Source organism: Pteropus vampyrus, unplaced genomic scaffold, assembly GCF_000151845.1.
Source record: "Pteropus vampyrus isolate Shadow unplaced genomic scaffold, Pvam_2.0 Scaffold1, whole genome shotgun sequence".
In the NCBI taxonomy this organism is placed as follows: domain Eukaryota; kingdom Metazoa; phylum Chordata; class Mammalia; order Chiroptera; family Pteropodidae; genus Pteropus; species Pteropus vampyrus.
Genome location: NW_011888782.1, coordinates 2,420,770 through 2,439,842, shown reverse-complemented (window position 1 = coordinate 2,439,842; position 19,073 = coordinate 2,420,770). Strand labels below are relative to the sequence as shown.

Sequence of the window (19,073 nt, the reverse complement as noted above, 5' to 3'; positions counted from 1 at the left end):
AGCAATCTGAATGCTGCTCTTTCCTGGCAGAATGGGTTTTCACTGACACAGCCAGTGGTATCTCTGTGGGCGGTGACTTAAGACCAAAGTTCAGTTTTGCTGAATATAGGACAGGCTCATTTGACATTTTTTTTTTTCTCTCTCTCAAAGAGGGGTTGTTTTGATAACTAAAAGGAACAGAATAAGTTTCTGAATGCAAAACAAGTACTGCCACAGACTGGTGGAATTTATCCCACAGTATCAGGAAACGTGAATGAGCGCTTTAATGTATGTACACTCTTTACATTAAAAAGAAAAACCCATAGTTCTGTATGTATTTCATTATATATTATGAGACACAGTCAGGTTCACTCACAAATTCACCTTTGGAAATAAGCTCTAAGAGTCATCCTTATATTCTACCCCTTGTGAAAAGTTGAAAAGATCTGTATCTCAGCATTAACGGTTACAAAAAGTGCTATTAATTGATTCTGAAATGTTCAATCTACTTGCAAGTTATATCCTTACATTTGCCACATGTAAGAAATACTTTCATTACCATTTTACTGTCTGACAGCTTGTCATCATCCAATTTTCACCCCATGCCAGAGTCCACTGGGGAAACAGGACTAATCAATTTTTCAGGTTCAGCTCCCTAGGAAGGTAAGGGTCCTGGAAAGTAAGGAGGATAATCGAGACTTAGTGTAACTCTTAAAGCAGCTGTGCTTTGACCAGTTGGCCTTCCTGAGGCCTAAAGAATTTATATAGGGTTCAGTATTGACCTATTTTATAAGTAATAGCTAGTATAAAATAAGACTAGAAAAAAAATGTCTAATTTAAATGAAATTTGGTTCAAAAAGGTTCCCCATTTTATGATAAAATCTTAAACAGTAAGTCAAGTTCAAGCCCAAATCAGGACCTAAGTGGGCTGCACTGCCGAGAACTGTACTGCCTCCACATCTGTGCAATGCCACCACTGCTCAGGAGGAAACGATTATTATTGCATGGGCTCCAAAAAGAGAGGTGAGCAGGCCAAAGTCCAGACCATGTACTTCTTATTCTTCATAGGCAGTTTCATTTTCCTGGAGTGAATATTTAATAACAGGGGCTGTAATCAGAAACAGTGACCCAAGTTTCCTCCACAGCAAATCACAAGTGTTTTGCTTGGTGCTGGACCAGGCACACTCTGGCTTATATACTCCATAGCTCTAGGGAAGGTTTCTTCCTCTTCTACCTGGCTCAGCAGAATATAACTTAGGACACTTGTGGGCCATCAAAAAAGTCTGCAGTAGCGGTATTCAGTTTCTCTTCAATAGAAAGGTGCTGGCAGTAAAGGTGGGGGTGGTGGGTGGTGGTGAATGAGGGTAGGTGGGAGTGGATGCTTCGTTCCTTATCTGGCTCTAGAAGATAGGGTTCATATTTGTAATCCTCCAGTCTATCTGCAGACTCTAGAGACAAATGGTGGTGGATTTGGGGCAGGCTCTTTAGTGGAGAGGGCTCTCTGCCTTCTTCAAAATATCCTGGGCAAATGGCTGCTGATCTGATCCTTGCTTCCCTTTTGCCATTTGGCTACTTTCAGATGCTATGATTCCCTTCTCTACCTCTGCAGATACTTTATTGAGAAACAAGGTTCTCCCAGAAATTATTGTTCATTTGTCCTGCAACGTCATAGCTGCTTCCTGCTTCCCACAGCTTTATCAGCAAACTTGAGTCATCTGTAAATTCATTAAAATCTTTTGATCAAATGTAGCTCATGAGAGGAGAACTAAGGAATACAGTATTCTGAATTTCAAAGTTAAGTAGGTATAAATCTCTTAGTATGGGGCATACCTAATGGGTATCATTTCAAGTTTTGGTTATTCTTAAATTTACATGTTCACATCAATTTTAGAATCAGTTTGAACAATTCTATGTTAAATTCTGTTCAGATTTTTAAAATGGAATTTAATTCTTTACAAAATTGTTTTCTCATCACCCTATTCATCTCCATTATTTTTCTTTTACGTCCTTCAATAAGTTTTACCTTTTCCAGTAAGACTCTAGCATATTTCTTGTTAGCCTCTTTTTCTAGGTAACTTTTTGAAAATTTCTACTGTGGATGGCATTTTCATCTCATAAAATTTCCCAATTAAATATTGTTATTATATGTTTGTGTATTAACCTTGTATTCAGTCACTTTTTTGAACTTTATTAGTTATAATAGCTTATCAGTTAATTGTCCTTGATCTTCTCGGTAGATCATATTTCTTAAAATAATGAGATTTGTTCTCACTTTCCAATATTTATACAATTACTTTTTCTTGTCTTTTGTGGTGGCTAGGACCTCCAAGAACACTGCTGAATAGAACAAATAAAGGTATCCTTGTTTGCTTTCTGACAAGAATGCATCTAATATTTTACCCTTGAGTATGTTTGCTTATCTTTTAAGAAGTTCAGGAATTTCTAGTTTGATGTTATTTTTATTTTTAATTAAAAAATGATATGGTAATCAAGACTTACTCCAAATAAAAATGATTCCTCTTATGGAACTTATGATTAAAGAAAAATATGTAACAGATCAATGTTACTTATTTTACTTTGGTTCCCAGGAAGCTCTGAACCAAACCAAGTATAACTGCATATCATACATAGCCTGTCCATCTATATTATATTGGCACCGTTCCTTCCTAACCCTCCACCTATTTTGATTTATATCACCCTAGATATTTTCCCTTTACTTTACTATTTTATTGCATGGGTCTCCTGTCAATTTCTACAAATCTTTAATAGAATGAGATGGAGTATAAATAAAAACTTTAAAATCCATTAGTTACCATGAACTCATGAGGAGACCTAACGTATGGCTAATAAATCTCTTGGGTGGCCATATGAATAATCTCAGAAAACATATGGAGCTAAAATGAATTCTGTGGGGCTTCAGGAATCTGGTCTGGAGCAAATCCAGTAAAATGAGGCCTGCTTATACTTAACATTGTTAAGCTTATTTGTCATAAGTAGACACTGTAAATACATTTTAATTTCATACAATGAAGAGAAACCCAGGGGTTGTTAATATTTCCAGTAATAGGTGATTAATAAAAGTGTGTTGAATATACAATCCCAGGCCATTTTAAATCTCTTTGGGAGGCATCAAGGAAAAACGATTCCACTTAACCTTAGAGCTGAGTGGTCAACTAAAACAAGTGTAAACAGAATCCATAATTCATGATTTTATTGTATTTGCGAGGCCTTTAACTATGACATCTATGTCTCTGTAATTTTAATAAAAATCTCACTTCCTATCTCTCTTTAGGGCTGCAAAATATAGAAGAATGATAAAAATGAATTTTATGAAGTGGTTTTTATTATCTAAATAGGTTACACCATAGTCCCTATATGGTTTGCCACTGTTCCACAACAAAGACAGACAGATCTTTAATAAAAGAAGTTAACTTTATAAACATCTTAAGATAATCTGAAAAATACGTAGTAAAGAAAGAATGAAGCCCATAAGTTAATAAGATTTTGCTAATTTGCAAACTTTCAGTCCATTTAAATTTGGCATATCCAATCTACTTAACTGATTTGTTTAATGTGGTAATTTTTTAAACAAAATTCAGTTGGGGAATAAATGATATATTTATGCCCTTGACAACCATGACAAATGTGATACTACTGTGACTAAGAAAGCAAAATATAACTCCTGATTATATTACTGTTCTGTCTCATCCAAGCTCACAAAATATGAAGTTCTTCCATGTCCAGTGAGGTTAGGCAAATGTAATAGAAGGTGCATTGGGTTGACACACATTTGCATCGTACAAATTTTCTGGTAGTCCTTCTTCATCTCCATCAGGAAAATATGTAGGGAATGGTAGATTTTTACAGAAATCCTTATATGCAGGTAATTTAGAATCTTTGATCTGGGGGAGGAAGCAAAGATCATATTAATAAGTGCAACCAATTAAGTTTCTTAAAGATAGTCTGTTTTACTTATTATTCATAATCAAAGAATCCCTATTTCTATATTTCCTAATGTGAATAACAACTGTTTTATATATAAAGTAAAAGGAACTCGATGTATTCTTATCACAATAAGTTTAGTTAATCCAATGACAGAAATACAGTCTTCCTCGAGTTAATCAACTATTTTAGAAGAAAATTGCTCTGATTAATCGATTTATATAATATCCATAACTTATATATCTCTAGAACTGCCCAACAGGATAAGTTATATACTATAATTACTACTTAAATATCAGTTACATCCAAATTGATTTCTCAAATATAAAATCTGATATAAACTATATACCTAAGAGGTATTACTATCTACTTAATTATTGATTTTATCTATTCATATTATCTATTTTTGTTATTTTATTTTCTATCATAGATTTTTTGAACTGAGGATAAAACTTACCTACTATTTTTATTAGTCTTAATTATAAGAACATAATCAAAAATATCAAGTTTTATTATAGAAATTAACATATTTAACAAGTAGCATTCTCATTTAGATGCTAAGGGCAGAATGGTATTAAGCAAAAAAACAATACAAACCCATAAGTCTTTATAATAGTTGTATTAACTCTTTATATTCTAAAAATATTCTAATTATATCTGTAAATTCATAAACCAAATAATAGTACAGATATTGATATAATATATAATGTTGGGTTTTATTTTTGAAAAACATCACTGGGATCTTTAAAGCTTTTGACTTATCCTACAGCCTTCATTCAGGGAGAAATAAAAAAAATTACATGTAATTATACACAGAGTAAAATAAGGCATAATCACTTTGGCAATAAGAAATAAATAATTTGGTTGAAATAAGCACACAGCTGCTAGGTACTAGGTACACAGTTAAGTACAAAAAAATATCTATTTTAATCCCTTTCATTACAAGTATTCTAAAAAATTATCCATAAGTTGCCCAAGAGAAAATAAACTTTATTTTTTTCCAATTTACTAATCTTAGGTTGAACTTTAGCTTGGGCGAAAAAAAGGTCATATTCTTACCAATTTAAATTGTCTCAGAAATTAACACCCAAAAAACAAACTAACAGCAAAACTTTCTGTGCTAATTTGATAAATGTAAATATTTAGGCATAATTGTGAATTCTTACTTTTATATTTTTATAGGTCTATCATATCTAAGGAACATTTCAGACAAAGCAATATTTATATATTCTAGTTGTAAATGCCAAGTACTATAATTTATTAATGTGAAACATAACTGATGACTTTGGCTCTATGGAGTCAAAAGTTTGTAGTCCACCTTTAACAAACACACAAGTTTTATATTTTTGTTACATATTTTTGTATGCTTAATCTTATCCCAGCTTTATTTCTCAGCCTTCACCAAGACCCCTTCTACAATCTATCTCATTCTTTTTATATTTATGTATATTGGCAAATCAGTTCAAATTCTTTGAGGAAAGGTAGCGGTATGGCATATAAAAAATGGGCACGTTTGAAAATAAACTTAAATTATAAATTAGGGGTGAGCAACATGAGTGGTATTTAATAACACGAACTACATTACGCTGTAGACAGTTCTTTAGGTTCCCTTAATACACTTAATGAATCCAAACAACGATAACAAAAGCTTACATTAATTACACAGGTTAGTTATTCCTAGGACTAACTTTAGAATAAAAAAAAGTTATTGGGCAGCTGTGTACTGAAGGAGCAAAAGCGCCAGTGGGGTGAGTGGATGTTAATGAGGCTGCCTGTCTAGCAGAAAGTGCCTCATTCTCCTTGGGCAAGAGGACTTATTCACCTGCTGTGCAATCACCTGGAAAAATGGAAAAAGCAGGGTGAATGTTTTCAAAAGATATGCCAAACTTTTGACAATTAAAACGCAAGCTCACAAAACATTCCTCCAAACCTTCATCTTAATGTTTAGGCAGACATTTAAGGTTATAAAAAACAAGTTGTTTAGATGCCATAATTCAAAGTTTTTTTTTTCAAGATGAATTCTTTATCAAAATGTTTGTTGAAAATATATTCACCAGTGTTTTAATAGTTCAAAATGGACTAGACACTTCTCTGATGTTAGTTTCTCAAAATACATTTGGACTCCTCTTTTGGAATTGCCTTTGATGTACCTTCTGACTGTCTTTAGTGAAAGCAAGCCATCATCCATTAAGAGAGCTGACTGAGTTTTTGGAAGTAATCTTTTATTGAGGTGAGTAAAAAGTCTGAGTAATAAACGTTGTTGATTATAAACTGTTTATAACAACCAGATCAGAAAATTGCTGTACATATCAAAGTTTTTCAAGACAGCTGACCTATTCATCCCCACTGGTGTCAAAGAAGGTGTTGTGGTGGTTGCTAAGAAGTGGCAGTAGCAGTAAAAGGTTAGCTGGAAGGCAGCCTAGTGCTGTGTATGAAGGAAATGGGAAGATAGGATTTGACATCATTTAAAAATTCATCTGCTATCCAGTATAATTTTATTATGGAAAATAATCATTTTCCTTTTTTCTCTTTTATTAGGTTGTGATATTTATAACATGTAATAAATCTGAAATATGGAGGTAGGGATACATTGAATTATGAAGATAAAATGTTGTGAGAAGTACAGTGACAACCTGCTGGCTTCAACGACTGTCACTGTAGTTACTTGGACATTGGGTCACTTGGAGATTGGAAACCTACTGAAACCTAAAAACCTACAAACTTAAAAACGAAAAAAACCTTGAGAATATTCATCAAATGTATTTTTTTCTTTAAGAAAAATGAGAATAATTCAGTCAAAAAGTGAAAAGTGCCAGAAAGAGAATTTTAATTACTGTAAGATTAAAACAAATACTGTACCTTTTGCTAGTAATAGAACCTACTTTAAGAAATAAAAAGCATACATAGGAAGACTGAATTAAAAAAATCTGAGGTTTAAGTGTCAAGCTATTTTTGTTATGATTGTTGAAAAATTAATGAAAAATATATTTCTAGGACTTGTTATCACTTATACTACAAATTTATTTTCAGAATGGAAGATTCAAAATTCAAAAGTGATCTCTTTATATTACACTGGCTTAAATCTGAGGCAGGATATTTATTTTGTATTTTATTTGATGGAAATAAGTTTCTGAGAGCTCGAAGTTTTCTTCAAATCTATCTTGTACAAATGTTTGTTTTCTTCTGTTACTTTATATTTTTGAACATAAAAATGAACATGCATTTTTAAGGAAAACAAAGGTGCAATCAGAGCAGGCTAGTAATAATAATAATAATAATAACAGAATCTCTCTTTAAAATGTCTACCTTTAATCACCTTTCTTCTTGACTCATTTAATTTCTACTTCATGTATTTTTTGTTCCTTTCAAAGTACTCTTAAAAAACTAAAAAGTCCTTTCTTGGAATGACAGAGATATACTGATATTTTGGCAATATTATTCTAATCTCCTCTTAATACTGCCGAAGAGCCTCTGCTTACTGGTCCTACCCTTTTTGCAGGTTCATTTTATAGACATATATTATAGATTATTTTGTGCAATTTTCTTACTCATGTGATACTAAAAAGCAAAAAAAAGCAGTTTCTTATTTTCAAGCTACATTTACAGGTCAAAGGAGAATTTTACTCATATCCACACGCATGATGGAAAATAATCACAGCTATACATACCTTTACTAAGCAATTTTTATGTCCAGGTACAGAGCCATTTACATAGATTATATTATGCTTTGTGTTTATTCTCCACACCTAAAGCAAGAAATGAAATCAAACTTTAACAGTTAAAAATTTGAGAACGCACACAAAATTCACGTAATACTCCACTCCTCAATAACTGTAAAAGCTATTACAGCAATCATTAAATTGTTTAAATATCAAATTGAACAAACTAACTAAACAGACACACATTAAATACATAATTCTGGTGCCTCTGCATTTAGGCATTAATTTAACCACTCCTAAAAAGAGCCACTTCAGAAACTTACTTTCAGTCCAAATGCTGTCCTATCTACGTTTCCCATTTTTCCAGGCATTTTAGTTCCAGGCCAGACTCTGGCAACATCCTAAATAAGAGAACTAAAATTAGCACATTTAAATACTCTCAATTTCAAACAGTACTGATCAAACCAAAATGCAGACTAAGATAGGAATTATCCAAATGTTTCATTTACCCCCGAATTCTGCTAGGCCCCAGTAAAGAACTAAATATAGATTTAGACATATTTACCCCTAGATGGGCAATCTAATCTAAATTAGATTATAGGAACAAAACAAATAGATTAAGAAGAGATTTAGGAGAAAAAGTCAAAAACAAGAGAGTGACAACTGAGCTAATATTGGTTAAGAAGTAAAAAAATAAAATAAAATAAAGGACTGCCATTCAAAGAAAAAAATTGACTGCCTGGCCTGTTTTCACTAATCTTCTGTATTAACTGAGTTAATGGACTCCATTCACATGACTGCTGCTGAAATGGTCCTACTCCCCCACCCTTGCTTTTGATGTTACTTTCCTTCACCAGAATGATTTAAGAAAGGACAGAGTTATCAGAATACTGAGTTTGTTTGTCCAGCTCTGGTTGTCTCTGATTCACATAAATCAAACAGCTTCACATAGTCTCTCTGATTTTGGCTTTAATAATGAATAAAATTTTACAGCTGAAAAAGAAACTCTGAATTATATCTAAAATGGGAAAAACTCTCATGACACATGAATTCTTGTAATATAAAAACTCTGCATTACTATTCTCACAACAAAGGCAAAACTCCCAGTGGAAACAGCTCATCTTATTAACAGACAACCAACACAGCTTAAATGATTCTGAATATTATACACAAAGTATCATATCAGTCTTATTAATTTTACAGATACACTCTGTGATAAGCACTTTGCTCAACATTACATTATTAAAACAATTCTGCCCTCTCAATTAAATTTACATCTCCTTATAAGTATACCCTAACTCAGGACTGTAAAGGCATTTACTATCTAATCATTAAAGTATTTACAACCAGAACAGTTACTTCATGAGAAATAACTAACTTGAGTTATAAAGTTCTTCTACATGCCTAATTTTAAGAAGCTTTATTGAGATATAATACACAAACCACACATTTCATCCTTTAATGTGTAGAGTTTTTAGCATATTCAGAGAGTTGTGTATTACTACAATCAATTTTAGAACATTTTAATCAATCCCATATAGAAATTTCCAATTAGTGGTCATTCCCTCAACTTCCACTCCCTTCCCCTGGCCCTGTGCAACCACTAATCAATCTACTTTCATTTCTACAGATATGCCTAGGATGGGCATTTCACATAAACGGAATCATATAATAAGAATGAAACTAGACTGTTGTTTATCACCACATACTCAAATTAACTCAAAATGGATTAAGGACCTGAATATAAGACCTGAAACAATAAAGTGCACAGAAGAAAACATAGGGACTAAATTTATGGACTGTGGACTTAAGGAGGATGTTATGAATTTGATCTCAAAGGCAAGGGGAGTAAAAGCAAAAATAAATGAATGGGACTACATCAAACTAAAAAGCTTCTACACAGCAAAAGAAATCATCAACAAGGTAAAGAGACAACCATCAAATGGGAAAATATATTTGTAAGCAATGCCTCTGATAAGGGCCTAATATCCAAAATATACAAAGAACTCATACAACTCAATAACAACAAAACAACAAAGAATCCAATCAAAAAATGGGCAGAGGACCTGAAGAGACACTTCTCCCAAGAAGACATACAAATGGCCAACATATGAAAAGATGCTCATCATCACTAACTATTAGGGAAATGCAAATTAAAACCACAATGAGATACCATTTCACACCTGTTAGAATAGCTGTTATCAACAGGACAAGTAATAACAAATGTTGGAGAAGATGCAGAGGAAAAGGAACCCTCATACACTGCTGGTGGGACTGCAAATTAGTACAGCCGCTATGGAAAACAGTATGGAGGTTCCTCAAAAAACTAAGAATTGACCTACCATATGATCTAGCAATCCCTCTACTGGGTATTTACACCAAAGACTTAAAAATTCATATCCAAAAAGATATCTGCACACCGATGTTCATAGCAGCATTATTCACGGTGGCCAGGACATGGAAGCAACCGAAGTGTCCTATGATAGAAGATTGGCTAAAGAAGCTGTGGTACATATGTACAATGGAATATTACTCAGCCATAAGAAGAGATGAAATACTGCCATTTGCAACGATCTGGATGGACCTGGAGATAATCATGTTAAGTGAAATAAGCCAGATAGAAAAAGTTGAAAACCACATGGTATCACTTATATGTGGGATATAAACCTAAAAACAACAAACGAACAGGACAAACAGAGACTCATGGACATGGATAATAGCCTAGTGGTTACCTGAGGGTAGGGGGAGAAAGGGGAGGAGGGAGGTAGGTGATGTAAAAGGGGTCGAATATGTGGTAACAGAAAGAAATATGACTATGGGAGGGAAACACACATTGCAATATTTATATACCTTACTATTAAATTGTATACCTGAAACTTACTGGATTTCATTAACCAATGCCACCAAAAAAAATTAATTAAAAATAAAAAATACATATATTAATTTTTTTAAAAAAGAACAAAAATATGTAGTCTACTGTGCTTGGCTTCCTTCACTTAGCACATTTTCAAGGTTCATCCATGTTGTAGCTTGTATCAATACTTCATTCCATTTTATTGCTAAATAATATTGTATGAATACACCACATTTTAATTATTCATTCAACAACTGATGAAGCGAACTTTGGGTTGTTTCCATTTTTTGGCTATTATGAATAATGCTGCTATGAATATTCATGCACAAGTCATTATATTCACGTTTTCATTTCTTTTGGGGTCTATACCTAGGGGTGTAATTGCTGGGTCATATGATAACTTTACACTTAACATTTTTAGCAACTGCTAAACCCTTTTCCAAAGCTGCTGCACCATTTTTATATTCTTACCAATAATGTATAAGGGTTCCAATTTTTCCGCATCCTTGCAAACATTACCTGTCTTTTTAATTACAGTCATCCAAGTGTGTGAAGTAATATTTCACTGTAATTTTAATCTGCATTTCTCTAATGGCTAAAGATGTTAAGGATCTTTTTATGCTCTTATTGGTCATTTGTATATTTTTGAAAAAAAAAGTCTTTTCAAATCCTTTGCCTACACTTAATCTTTTTTACTATTAAGTTATGAGTTCTTATATATACGATTTGCAAATATTTTCTTCTTTTCTGTAAACCATCTTTTCATTTTCTTGACAGTATTATTTGCACAATACCATCAAGTTTAAAGTTTTTATGAAGTTTAATTTCATGACAAATAACTAACATGAAAGTTTGAAATTTGGATAAAGTCTAATTTACTTATATCTTCTTGTTACTTGTACTTTTGGTGTCATATCCAAGGCTTTGCCAAACCCAAGGTCATGAAGATTTACTATGAAGCTTGAGTTTCATAGTTTTAGCTCTTATATTTATGTCTATGATCTACCCAATCTTTGTAACTTTTTATTTTTATGACTAAAATTTCACATTTATAAGCTATAAAAATAATACAAAAAGCTCTTATACCCTACCTAAATTCACCAATTGTTTACATGTTGCCCTTTGTTTTACCATTCGCTCTCTATATATGCACATCTTCCTCACCATCTGAAATTTGGTGGCAGACATGATGTTCCTCTACCTGTATTTCAGTGTGTATTTCCTAAGAACAAGGATATTCTCTTATATAATCACAATTGTGAAACTCAGAAAATTTAATACATTATTATCTAATCTATAGTCCACATTCTAATTTTGTCAATTACCCCAATAATGTTCTTTATGTCTATTTTTTCCAAGTCCAGGATCGACTTTGGAACTACACATTGCATTTAATAGTCTTATTTCTTTAGTCTCCTTAAATCCAGAGCAGCTCCTCAGCCTTTCCTCGCCTTGACATTTTTGAAGGCTACAAGCTTTTTGTAGAATACCACTTACTTTGGTTTTGTCTGATATTTCCCTGTGATTAGATTCAGGTGATGCGTTTTTGATAGAGATCACTGTAGAAGTGATAATGTGTTTTCCTGGAATCATATCAGGAGGCACATTATGTTGGTTTGTCCAATTACTGGTATGTATAATGTTGATTAGTTAGTTAAGGATGTGTTCCCTAGATTAATCTACTTTAAGGTTAAGGTTATTATTTTTCCTTTATAATTAATAGGCAATTTGTTTTGGGTCTATGTAAATAACTAGTCTCCAAACAAGCTTTCACCACTTGCTTTAGCATCCACTAATAATTCCTGGCTGAATCAATTATTCTTATTATGGCTGTCAAAAAATGAAATTCTAACTCCAACATTCTTCTACATTTTTTAGCTGGGATTATATTGTAAGAAAGAGTAATCTCTTTTCTCTCATTTATTAATCTACCCATTCACTCTCCTTACTTTTATCAGTGTGAACTCACTGATTCTGTTTATTCCGTGAATTGTGTTACTATCATTTTTTAAGTTTTCAGATCAAACTGTTTCAATTTTTACAAGTGGGAGCTAATTTTAGCAGGCTCCTATGTCCTTTTCATGTGCCATTTAAAAATTTTTTTCATTTACAATCAACACTCAATATAATGTTTCATATATATGTATAGCATAGTGGTTAGACATTTATATAACTTACCAGGCGATCCTCCTGATAAGTCCTGCACCCACCAGAAACCATACATAGTTATTACAATATTACTGACTATATTCCCTAAGCTGTACTCTACAAACCAAAAACTATTTTGAAACTGCCAATTTGTACTTCTTAATCTCTTCACCTTTTTCATCCAGCTCCCAATGCCCCTCCCGCCTGGCATCTGTCACTTTGTTCTCTGTATTTATGAATTTGCTTCTGTTTTGTTTGTTCATTTTATTTTTTAGATTCTACATATAAGTGAAATCACATGGCATTTGTCTTTCTCTATCTGACTTATTTCACTTAGCACAATACCTTCTAGGTCTATCCATGTTGTTGCAAATTTTAAGATTTCATTCTTTTTTTTTTTTTATGGCCCAGTAATATTCCATTGTATATATGTACTGCATCTTTATCCAATCAGCTATCAATAAACACTTAAGTTGCTTCCATATCTTGGCTATTGGAAATAATGCTGCAATAAACATAGGGATACATATATCTTTTCAAATTAGTGTTCTGAATTTCTTTAGGTAAATACCCAGAAGTGGGATTGCTAGGTCATGCGGCAGTTCTATTTTCAATCTTTTGAGGAACCTCCATACTATTTTCTGTAGTGACTGTACCAATTTGCAATCCCACCAACAATGCACGAGGGTTCCCTTTTCTCCATATCCTCACCAAGACTTGTTTGTTGATTTTTCTGATAGCCATTCTGACAGGTGTGAGGTGATAACTCATTGAAGTTTTAATTTACATTTCTTTGACGATTAGTGATGTGGAGCATCTTTTCTTATGTCTATTGGCTATCTGTATATCTTCTCAGGTGCTCTGCCCATTTTTTAATTAGACCGTCTTTTCAGAGTTAAGTTGTATTAGTTCTTTATATATTTTGGGTACTAACTTCTTATCAGATATATCATTGGCAAATACTTCTCTCATTCAATAGGTTGTCTTTTCATTTTGTTGATGGTTGGTTTTCTTTGCTGTGCAAAACCTTTTTAGTTTGATATAGACCCATTTGTTTATTTTTCTTTTGTTTCCCTTGACCAAGGAGACATGTCCAAAAAAATGTTACTAAGAGCAATATCAAAGAGTTTACTGCCTATTGTACTATCATCTATAAAGCACTTCCCTGATTTCTTGACAAGGAATCATATTGTACTCTTCTTACCCCATGCATGAAATCAGTCTATTCTCTAATAAATCCCAGTTTCTTTCAGTGGGGAATGGTGTTTAAAAACTAAGATCTAGGCTCTAGGTATGCTCATTGCTATGGAATATCTTTGCTTTTAGGTCCTTTCAGCAGACAGAGCTATGACATAAATATGTATACATCCATATAAATATCTATATTTTTCTTTACATAAACCTGTAACAAATAAATACTGATACCTACAATTGAAATTCAACACTATAGAGTCCATTCTAATTTCCTTCCTTTTCATAACTTAACACCCTTCTCCAATAGTGAGAAACTTTGGCTCCCATTATCAATACATTTACTTATATATTCAATCCTACAATTCATAGAAAATTATTTCAGAACTGCTGACTAATGCTACTTCAAATAAAAAACATAATTAGAATTCAACAGTTGTGCATAGCACATTTTAAATTTAGAGTCAGGGTATATAGCCAACTACTGTGTTCAGAAGTTACTTGAGTTACTCTTCTCCCCTAGTCCCTCCCAGCCCTTTACTGTGGTTATGTTATTCATTTGAAACAGTTAGGTTCATTTTCTAATTATATTCCATTATGGATTCCTCCCTCATTCTTGTTTTTTATTTTATTTTAAATATGTAAAACATTAACATGGTTCCAAATAAGAGAAGTATAACAAAAAAATGTATCTAGGGAAGTGTAACTCTTGCCACTTCTAAGTCCTTCCATATTGTTCCCACCCATCCCTTATAGGTAACCAATCTCATTAGTTCCTGATTTATCTTTCTTGTTCTTCTTTTTGCAAAAATAAGCAGATAATATGTACATTTCCATATATCTTGGCAATTATGCTATCATTTAGAAATGACCTTCTCATTCTTTTCTCAACTGTATAGAATTCTACTGAGATGTACTACACTTCATCGAAATTCCTAGACATGAGCATTTATGTGTGTAATTACAAATAATGTTGCAATGACTAATTTTATGCAAATGCATTTTTATATTTTGGGGAGAATATCTTTAGTGTAAATTCCTAGAAGTAGGATTGTTGTGAAGTTCTTTTAGATATTGGCACATTCTCCTCCATAAAAGATACACTATTTTGTATTCCCACCAACAGCTTGATAATACAATCTACTAGTTGAGAAACTAATAACTCAAGAGTAGCTTTAATCTGTATTTCTTATGAAAGGAGAATGACTATATGTATGTATGTGTGTGTATATATACTTAGAGATTAACCTTGTTTTACCCTGATGCTCCAAAGGAAACTCCCTCCCCCAGCTCTTCATGCTATATCTCTGGGAGAATAGGACTGAATTAGCAATAAAAAAGTCTTCCATTTTCTACGCACTTACTGTTTATTTCTCCATTTCTTCTCTACCATTTTCCCCCTGCACCATTTTAATAGCCTTGACAATTTTCCCCAACTGTCTCTTTTAAGGCAAAATAAAAAAAAATATCTGTGAAGGAACCAGTGGGCCAGATAGAAGGGCATTCTCATCCTTGATTTCTTGCAGCTGACTTCAGAGTGTAGGATGAAAGACAGAGATGGAAATAAGAAAGTAGGCAGAAAAACACTGGGACTACTAACTGTAAGTATGTAGGATATAACTAAATGATTCAAGTTTGGCTCTGGAAAGTAAATAAGTCCAGCACCCATAAAAGTGTGACAAGTACTAGACCCACCTGAGTCAGATTAAAATAATGTGACTTGATCTCAAAGACAGACTAAAGCACTATATGCACAGATGTTGACTATTTAGCATTAAAAAGAGCATCACTAACTTATACTTACACCAGTTGAAATAGCTCCAGGTCGCCTGTGAGTTTTTGTTTGACCATGAGTAGCAGGCTGGCCTTTAAATCCCCATCTTTTCATGACTCCTTGAAAACCTTTACCAATACTGAATAAGATAAACATTAGAATTTACATAATGAATAGAGAATAAAATATTCCCGATTGTACACTTTCTTGATAGTACCTTAGAGCTTTAACAAAGCACTTTATCTAAATAACTAGAAAAGGTTCTACAAGCAAAACTGCAAAAGAACATTTCTTTATCTCTGACCTGGTTTGCGCCCTTTCCTAGAGTCTCTCATTCTGTATAAAATGATTAATTTAAGATTGTGAGACAACAGCTAGCCAAGCAAAAGGAGCTCAGTCTGAAGAAAGTTTTATCATCATAATTCTATTGAAACCACATAGTAAAAGTGGTAAATTTCTAGAAGTTCCAAAGTACTCATGAGAGATATGGCAGGCAACTATTAAGATCCTCATAACCTCCAGGTACCCATGCTCTTGTGTAATCACCACCGCTTGAGTCAGGGTAGACCTAGCAATTCACTTCTAAGGAATAAACTATGGCAAAAGTGATGAGATGTTACCGCTGACAGTAAGTTACAGAGACTGTGGCTACCATTTTGGCACTTTCTTGCTTGTTAGGCTCTGAAAGAAGCCAGCTGCCCATGAAAAGCTACCCTATAGAGAGATTTGTGAGGGGAGGATGTCTTCGGCCAGTAACTCTGGACCTGAGGCTTGGCACTAGCCATGTTAGTGAGCTTGGAGGCAATTTTTCCCAAGTCAAACCTTGAGATGTTTGCAGCCCTGACTGATGCCTTGGCTGCAGCCTGTGAGACACTGAGCTAGAGGTACCTAGCTAAGTTGTACTGGGATACCTGACCACAGAAACTGTGAGGTAATAAATTTTTGTGTTTTAGGCTGTTATACTTTAGGGTAATGTGTTAGGCAGCAATAGATAACTAACATAACAGAACACTAAATAAAACAATATAATGCCCTAAATGCTGAATGTTTTACTTTCACAAGATACCACACGGATCTTGGTTTTAAGGTTTGAATAGGAAACTAATGGAAAATAAATACAGAGAGTAACAATTTCTTAAAATATAATATTTCATTTTTTAAACAAAACCATTCTATTTTCAAAGTCTGCCAGCCTAGAGAAACATTCTGCCATGCAGGTAGACAGTGAATAAAACTAAGGTTTAAGGTAGTATTAAAGTCTGTCTCTGACTGTCAAATATATCAGTACAAATGGTACAGTGAAAGGGCTAGAATGAATTGCAAGTTGGAATAGACATATTTTTATAGACTCTTAAGATGAACATTTTTTCGAGCTCTCACTAGATAATATGTCAACATATTTTTAACGTCAGGTTTCCTAACCCTAACAAAGCTAACTATTATTATATAGACAGTGAATAATTCAGGCTATTTACAAAAAGATTTTCCACAAGGACTTTGCTATGAATTTAATAAAGAATTATCAGAGAGTAATGGACTGAAGGCCATAGGAATAATAAGTTTGATTTAGATAAATCAAAAATTCAACATAAAAACAATATGAACTATGTGTAGAACCTAACAGCTGGATAGTAGCAAATCACAGGTCAAAAGTTATTTGTACATGAAAAGTTTAATGTAGCTTACACCCCTTTTTTCATATTTATCAACTGAACACATCTCTTATTGTACATACATATTTTTTTTTCACCTCAAAGACTTATTCCTGATCAAAGATCTAAAATGGAAATATATTAAATGAAAAAACATTTTGCAAAGAGAGGAATATCTAGGGAGAAAAACTATGATAATCAAATATTTTACTGAAATTTGGCTTTAGAAACTTAATACCTAAAGGGTCGTTTGAACCCATGATGCTGTTTGGCAAATAGCACTCCAAAGAAAAAAAGAGAGGAGTCTGGCAACGCTAAATCTAAAATGAACATGTTTTACCAATATCATATTCTAACACTGGCCATTGTGGGTAGAAAGTTTGCCAGAACCTTCTGAGTTCTCAAACTGATTCATCTCTTACGTAAAAAGAGATAGTATGACTGTTTGCACAATAAAGCACATGCCAAGTAAATTGCAGAAGATAATTTTGCTCATTTTAGGAGTAAATGATTATAAGATGAAAATGATATGCTGAAAGTGCTAATTATCTGTTGGCTAATTAGATTGTTTTTTAATCTAGCTCTAAAATCTATCATGTTGTTATACCGGAAACAATGAGAACCTCTTCCATAAGAAACTTTTAAACAAAAAGATAAAATATAAATAACATGAAAAATTATTGGCTTAATTCAGATTATGGAGAATGGAGTGCACCTGTTGATAAATGGGTAGGTAGTACAGGTTATCTATTCTACTGCTCCTCTCAGTTGTCACCCAACTTGAGAACAAAACAAACAAAATAAAGTAATCTATGCTTAGCATACCCAGGGACATTTCAAATGTAAGGTTTTCATAGGTGACATAAAATAAAACCTTCATTTTACTAGAAATGATACACAACACATAATGCACGTGCTTTTTTCTCCCACTCCTTTTTCTGCTGTTTTTAGTCAATGACAGCAGAAAATCAAATAAAGGAAATTCTGAATCAGAAAGAACACAATGTAAAAAGTTCCAAATTTAGTGAAACATCTGAAAATTGAGAAAATATTTAAAAATGTATTTATTTAGAGCATTTATTTATACTTTAAACCAAAAATTCATCAACAAACTCAGAGATACTACTTAAATTTAGGAGACTTTATTGCCCTGTTTCTTGGTCCATTTCCTTGGTACACTTTAAATTCATAAAGAGCAGGGATTATGCATTATTTAAGCCTAGTGCCCAACCTAGAAAAGTCAGAGTAGTTTACTGGTTATAGCCGTGTCTTAGGAAAAAATGATAAGTTTCCTTTATTTTGAAATGTAGTTTCCAAATGTTGTATAATGGTCATGTCTTTTATAAAAGTTTAAGCAGATGGTATTAAAGGAAAGAGAGACTTAAAGGTATGACTGTAAGACCCTTGCAGAAGAGAATGCATAATTTAATGTTTCCAACTGTATTGTATAAATCTCTAGAGATTACTATGTGAGTTTCATTCCCTTGACACGCTATGATAAATGCCCAAATGTCTACTAGCAGACATACAGGTTTTAATGCGAACCCATCAGTATTCCCCCATTTTGTGGGTAACTGCCTTTGATTGTACGGTTCTGGATACACTTGTAAATGCCCACGAGGTGAGAAATGCTCTCAAATCCATTCATTCTGAGTCCTCTGAGAATTTTCTTCAAAATTCTCATCTCTGAGTCTTTCTCTCATCACTGGGTTCTTTTATCTTTTCTCTCCTTTGTATTTTTATTTCTCCTTCTTGGGAAGTAAACTGCTCCTCCCTCTCTCATCTAACACCTGCAATCTATCTATCTCTCCAACTGTTCTCTGGAACTTACTCTGAGGTTAATCCCTTAATTCCCAAATACAAAGTCTTTTATT

The 19,073-nt window shown here is 33.1% G+C and overlaps 1 protein-coding gene across 1 annotated transcript in view; it reads right to left on the bottom strand.

Moving 5' to 3' along the window:
* Positions 1-3,175: 3,175 nt before the first annotated feature.
* The window catches only part of MRPL3 (mitochondrial ribosomal protein L3), a 40,299-nt gene continuing 24,401 nt past the window's right edge, over positions 3,176-19,073 (bottom strand). Inside the window, exons 7-10 of the mRNA XM_011376359.2 lie at positions 15,578-15,686; positions 7,904-7,981; positions 7,590-7,667; positions 3,176-3,881 (exon numbers count right to left, since the gene is read on the bottom strand). Coding sequence (XP_011374661.1) covers positions 3,729-3,881; positions 7,590-7,667; positions 7,904-7,981; positions 15,578-15,686 — 418 coding nt within the window. The 3' untranslated portion in view covers positions 3,176-3,728. The remainder of the gene's footprint in view (positions 3,882-7,589; positions 7,668-7,903; positions 7,982-15,577; positions 15,687-19,073) is intronic.